Source organism: Trachurus trachurus (genome assembly GCF_905171665.1).
Source record: "Trachurus trachurus genome assembly, chromosome: 15".
In the NCBI taxonomy this organism is placed as follows: domain Eukaryota; kingdom Metazoa; phylum Chordata; class Actinopteri; order Carangiformes; family Carangidae; genus Trachurus; species Trachurus trachurus.
In genome coordinates, this window is record NC_139906.1 from 29288817 (window position 1) to 29295771 (window position 6955).

The following is a 6955-nucleotide window of genomic DNA, read 5'->3' on the forward strand; positions in this document are numbered from 1 at the left end:
TCTCAGTCATTTCAGCCGCTGCTTCCGCTCCCTAATGTTCATTATTGGTCCGCATTTTTTAAACGAATAGGTGCGCGGATAGGCTGCTATAAGCGTGCATTAAAATTTGATGTCGGTCAACTGACCAATGAGAAGCGCTGAAAGCATATCAAATATTAATACTTTAATGCCCTGTGTTAAGTAATTATGTCCCAGTGGCTTTTAGAAGGAAAGGAAATCAATGAGCCGCGTGGTTTAATATTTCATTTAATTGTTGTGCAGTCGCGCGCGCGCGCGAATGTGTATGTGTGCGTGTGTGCGCGTGTGGAGCAGCCGCAGCGGCAGATTAGCCAGTCGCTAATGGGGAAAAACGCGCTGCACAGAAATGCGGCTCGTTATTTATGATCAACGATTAAACATAGTCGCAGCTATTTGTTCTGCTGCCTTACAATAAATCCCCCTCTCATTTAAATCCGCTGCACGGCCATTGATCATTTTAGGATTTGTTAATATTTTTAATGAATGTGTAGCCTAAAGTCAGATAATGACTTATTGCTTATTTGCATTATTAAAATGTCACTAGAAGTGCGCGCGGCTGCAGCGGGTTTGTAGTCCTATAGAAACACTGTGGTGAAATATTCCAGCAGCGCGTGCGGCTCCTGCTCTGCTCCGGTCCCACGCACAAATGAACGGAAACGCATCAGTGTTTGTGCAGCGGTGTCATCACTCTGAGTATGAATTAATAATGGCGCGAGCTCCACAACAATATACGACTAATGCACACGAAGCATCAGTCATTTTTTCATTGATTTATATCGGAACTTTTCAAGCCATTAGGCCTATTTATTAGGCTCCTAATTTCTGCAGCGCGGATGAACACAGACCGAGCTGTGGCCTATAAATTATAGTATTCCTTTTTTATTATTATTATTATCTTTTTTTTTTTAAATAAGTGGTGGTGTTATTTGAATTAATGATAAAGACTATTTGCTGCAGCTGAACAATATCATTAACGTCAGCAGCTTCCTGGACTGACGGACGCTTCACAAACCTGCACTATAGATCCTGGAGAGAAACGTGTGTGTGTGTGTGTGTGTGTGTGTGTGTGTGTGTGTGTGTGTGTGTGTGTGTGTGTGTGTGTGTGTGTGTGTGTGTGTGTGTGTGTGTAATAACTGGACTCAACAAAACGTGTGAGGACAGATCAGAGAGCTGTACGTGGGTCTGCTGCTGTGACCGTGGGTGACCCTCAGGACGCGCGAGGAGGACTGATGAGTAACTATTGTATCTCTGTCCTGTCAGCGCACAACTGACCCAGCATCAGCCGAGTTCAACTAAAGCTGAGCCCGTGCATGCGCGAGCGTGCGTGTGATTGATCTCGTGCACCTGTTAATCAGCGTGTTATGAAGTGCAGCTCTCGAGTCTTTAGGCCTAAATTCGGGTCTTAATCTCGTGCTGTCTATTTGGCACTTTGATTGATGTCCTCCCATTGGGGGGTGGAGGGGTAGAGGGGGGGTTGTGGAGACGGGGTGCAGTCCAGCCTCATTCCTCCGTATGTGCACACACGTGCGCCTGCGCCCACTAGATAACGACCGGAGCTCGAGCTGAAGAAGAGTCCGAGGGAGCGGCGCGTGGAGCAGACTGTGTTCCTCGCGCCGGAGCGGAGCGGTGGGGGAGCTCGCGGACGGAGGGCCATGGATCACATCGGGATACTGGGGGCGCATCTCCAGCAGCACGCGCACGTGGAGCCCATCAGCTTCGGCATAGACCAGATCCTCAGTAACGTGGAGCAGAGCTGCATGCTGGGAGCCAGGATGCACGAGCCGGATTACGGACACGCAGCGGCGTACGGCGGCGGCGGCGGCGCGAGCGGCTGCGGGAGCGGCGGCGGCGGAGGAGGAGGCGGCTACGCGTGCGGTAACACGGGATATAACGGCGCAGGGAACGGCTCGTGCGGGATGATGGCCTCTCTCGGCGGCTCTTATCACATGAACATGGGCGTGAATGTGAACGGAACTAACATGAACGCCGCCGGGGTCATCCGCGTCCCCGCGCACCGGCCTCTGAACGGAGCCAACCACCACATGGCGCCGGGCAGCGGAGCCAGCAGCAACCTGGGCAGCATCACCTTCCCCTGGATGGAGAGCAACCGGAGATACACCAAAGACAGGTTCACAGGTAAGCCTAAGCGGCGTGAAAACACACAACAAGAAACAAAACGGAAATTGATGAAATGAAAAAAATAAGAATAAAATACATTAAAGAACCAAGAGTTAGAAATTAATGTATTTTTAAAGGCCTAATGGATGTATGTGAGAAAAAGGCCGCAGATTCTGTCCAAAAAATAATCTTTAGATCAAACGCACAGAGAATGAATCATTAGGCCTACATAATATATTTTATAATATAAAATGATTATGTATAATAATTGCATAATTAAAACCAGAGATCAATAACTGACATATGATGGTGTCTGTTATTCAGTCAGTGATTATTAAAGATTAGAGCTAAACACGTCAGTCAATTTCTGTAGGCCTATACCTTTCTGTACAATAGATAGGCTATTAAAAATATGCAGATAAAAACAATCTACTGATTTAAGAAAAATTCTATTTAAAAAAAATCTGAACATGAAAAAGTTAAAAGAGTAAAAAAAAATGTTTTTTTGTTTGTTGTTGTGTTTTTTCTTAGCTGTTATAGTAAAAAAAAAGGTTTAAGATATAGGCCTAATCTATCTATCTATCTATCTATCTATCTATCTATCTATCTATCTATCTATCTATCTATCTATCTATCTATCTATCTATCTATCTATCTATCTATCCATCTATCTATCTTATTGTTGTCATTATTAATATAATTATTATTGTGTGATTGCCACAGAGGGTTGGTCCTATGTTACAGTGTGCTGTGAGTGTGAGCTGTGTATAGCTGTAACTCCTCTTCTTCTGTCTCTGAAGCCGCAGCATGTGCAGGTCCTCACTTTATAGAAAACCCCTGAACACATCCAGACCCATTCAATTTAAAACTAAAACATTCACACCAACTGCTGCCTGCAAAAAAATAAATAAATATTGTGATGAATTGTTTCATCGAAACGTCCATGGGTTCTCTATGGATTGTTTGGTTTTGGAATTAGTAAAAATATAAATGAAGACTTCATATTTACACAGATTACATAGATCAAACAGTTACTGTCTGTGGTTATGGGATAAAAATGATTACATGAATAGACAGAAAACACAGAGGCAGAGGTCATGGTGTCCAAATGAACAGAGAATAATGAGCAACAGTGTGTTTTTTGCATAAACTGCTACAGAACAACAGTTTGTTGTTTATGTTGTGTTAAGACTGTCTTAATTCTACTGAGAGCCGTATTTGTCCATGCTACTGCTGCTCCATCAGTGCTCTGCTCATTTTCAGTCTGTTTGCCCTGCATACCCTGCTTTGACCTGTCCTGCCCTGTGCTTTTCTGTCCTGTCCTATATATTTTTTTCCATCTGTCCCATCCTTTTCTGTCCTGTCCTGTCCTGTCCTGTCCCGTCCCGCCTGTCCAGTGTCCCTCTCACCCCTCACTGTTACGCGTCGTGTAGGTCACCCATACCAGAACCGAACCCCTCCTAAGAAGAAGAAGCCTCGGACGTCCTTCACCCGCCTGCAGATCTGTGAGCTGGAGAAGCGCTTCCACAGGCAGAAGTACCTGGCCTCGGCCGAGCGCGCCGCTCTGGCCAAAGCCCTGAAGATGACAGACGCTCAGGTCAAAACCTGGTTCCAGAACAGACGCACCAAATGGAGGTGAAATCATGATTCACAAGACTTTGTCAGGTTTCCATTTCAGAATGTGGCAGTAGAGTATTTTTAAATCCTGACTAAACTTTCCTTATGGAGACTAGGAGTTCCCTTTGTCCCTATAGAAGCAGCCAGATGTCTTCCAATGTATTTTAAAAGGCAAGGAGGTCCCATTAAACCAAATATGAGAATCTGTTAAAGTTGACTGTCAGACCTATAGTTTCAGGGTAATAGCATATTCATCTTTAGCTTCCCTCCCACTATGCCATTTCCTTATGCTCTCTAATCTGTGGTTCAGTGTTGTTACAGCCAATCAAAGTAAAAACAAATAATACATGTCCAGTTTATTAGGTCAGACCGATGCAGCAGCTTTACAGTACGTCAGTATGAATGTTCAGGTTGTGTTGAAACTCTCAGAGAGCTGCTGGTTCAGGACCAGCTTGGTGCTGTTGTTACATTATACAGAGAGATTGGTCTGTTATTTTACACTGATATTAATGAACAAAGTGACAGACACATTTGTCATGAAGGAGGATCCAATACAGGAGTTTTAGTGTATTTAGTGTGTTAGTTTGAGCACTGAGGAAAACACTCAGTGTTTTGAAAGGTGTGAATGAGAACAAAGACTGTTGTATAAAATATGACATAAGCTGAAAAAAGGAAAGCTTTAAATAAATAGGCCTAAATGAACACAAAGAAGGAGGAAGAGGAGGAGGAGGGAGAGGAGGCCTTTACTTATCCGTTTGTTTAATTGATTTAATAGAGAGGGATAAAAAAAAAGGACGAGAAAAAGAGAGTCTCAGTTTGTCCTATGTGGACGTGTTCTACAAACAGGCCTGTATTTAAACATATGAAAACAATTATCACCTTCGATTAATAAAACCTATGGCCTATAGCCTAGATAATGTGTACATGGATATAAACATCAGTAATAAACTGAAGCTATATCTCCTTCATTTTACTTAAATAATTAATAGCCTAATAATAAATCATAAAGTAGATCCAAGTCAGACATCGCTCTGCAGCCTCGTCCTCCGCGGCCCATGCAGACCCCCGCCCGCTTTAAACAACACCACAACAAACCAGAACAACTGGGTAGGCTAAATAAGAATCCGTTTGTTCAAATGAAGGACTGTAGGCTACGGTACGGAGGCCTCAAACCACATTTATTTTATATTTCAGTGTTCTGCAGAAATAACAAATCATAATGTGACAGAAAGGCGGAAAGCTGCATGGCTCCATTCAACGAGGAGCAGCTGAAAAATGAACTCCAGATTTCAGATTGTTTATCCACTGACTGGACTGGAGCTAATCCTGAATGCTGCTTATTTTATTATGATAACAAGGTCATTTTCTGTTGTTATTTCCCCCCCCGATGACACCAATAAAGCTTTCGATTTTGTATTAAATAATAGGCCTACACAGCAGATAGTGATTTTTGTATCAAAGTTTGTAGCGAAAAGTGACAAAGCGAAGCTGTAGATATTATCTACATATAGCCGAGGCTGTAGCCTAATAATTTACAATACCCTATTATTATAGGCTATAGGCTAATAATAATTATTATTATTTTTATTTTTATTTTTATTTTTTTACTAGTCATAGCTATTCTATACAGTGTATTATTATGCTGTCCCTGGCTGTAGCCTGAGTCCGCGGTGTTTCCTTGTCTCTGTCGCAGGCGGCAGACGGCGGAGGAGCGCGAGGCGGAGCGGCAGCAGGCCAACCGGATCCTGATGCAGCTGCAGCAGGAGGCCTTCCAGAAGACCATCAACCAGCCGCTGACCCCAGACCCGCTGTGCCTGCAGAACAGCTCCCTGTTCGCGCTGCAGAACCTGCAGCCCTGGTCCGAGAACACCGCCAAGATCAGCAGCGTGTCGGCCTGCGAGTAGCGGCGGAGCACCGGGCAACACCCGGCGGCCTGGAGGAGACCTGCGCCGGTACCGAGCGACTGCTGAGCGGCAGAGACACTGGGCTGCAGCCTGCTGCGGGGGGGGGGGGGGGGGGGGGGGGGGGGGGGGGGGGGGGGGGAGGTGGTGCAGGACGGTTCGATGGATGCTGGTTATCAGGTCACCTCCCTGCTCTTATTATCACCCGCTCTCTGTCAGACACACACCGGTGCTGCAGCTAACAGCGAACATGCTTCTCATGGGCTCACTCAGCACTATAGCCTAGTAGTCCCCCCCCTCCCCATCTAACGAGTGTCCACGGTCTGATGTGGATCCCAGAGCCCCAGGCTGGACCCGGACTGCGGGGTGGATAACTTTGGGATGGACGGTGCTCCTCTGTCAGAGGACCAGGACCAGGACTGGACTGCAGCTGTTGTATTATAATTAACCTGTAAGAGACTTGATGTTTCATAAACAGCTTTTCATATCTGATGTCTGCATCAGTGTCGGTATTTATCTGCCATGTTAATGGACCGATAACTGCGGAATGACAGCACTTGTTTTAGCACCTTTGTACAAGTTTGAACCTATAATCCACCACATCAGAGCATCGTCGGAGTGGAGGTCTGGAGGTCTGTCTGACCAATTATCATTTAGGCTTAAAGCCTCTGATCAGAGGAGAACAAACATTTTAATGGCACTTTGCAGCTACATTTAACTTTTGACCACGTTGATCACATTTCCTCAACTCTGAGTTTTGAACAAATGTCTTATAAACTGTTTGTCTCCTGTTTCTCTGCTGTGTACGATCAAACTAACTGACCAGCCGTCTGTCCACAGCCTTTAATCTTATCTGACCTGTGTGTGTGTGTGTGTGTGTGTGTGTGTGTGTGTGTGTGTGTGTGTGTGTGTGTGTGTGCGTGCGTGCGTGCGTGCGTGCGTGCGTGCGTGCGTGCGTGCGTGCGTGCGTGTGTGTGTCTGCTACTCAACATCTGTTTCTATTCATTGACAACATTCTGAATTCATTTCTTACTGTGCAGAGTTGTTAGTAAGTTCAAACTCTTACACACAGCTGTTACAATTAGTCAATTAATTGCTGAGGAAATTGATCAGAAAATATTTTTGATAATTTATTTCATAGTTTTTGTCATTTTACAGCTAAAATGTTTATTATTTTACAATTTGCTGCTTTTCTTTGTCACATAGTATGTCACATATCACATGTATGTGTCCATGTTGTTCAGACAAAACAAAACATTTTGAACACGTTAGCCTACTTGGACATATAACGGGCATTTTTC

General features: G+C 44.7%; 1 protein-coding gene across 1 annotated transcript; it reads left to right on the plus strand.

Annotated features, from left to right (window-relative positions):
* Window positions 1-1670: 1670 nt before the first annotated feature.
* tlx1 (T cell leukemia homeobox 1) lies at window positions 1671-5657 on the plus strand (the record flags this gene model as incomplete). The annotated part of the gene is made up of 3 exons (XM_083987693.1): window positions 1671-2154; window positions 3534-3771; window positions 5447-5657. The coding sequence occupies 3 exons, from the start codon at window positions 1671-1673 to the stop codon at window positions 5655-5657; spliced, it is 933 nt and encodes a 310-aa protein (XP_083843819.1).
* Window positions 5658-6955: the final 1298 nt, after the last annotated feature.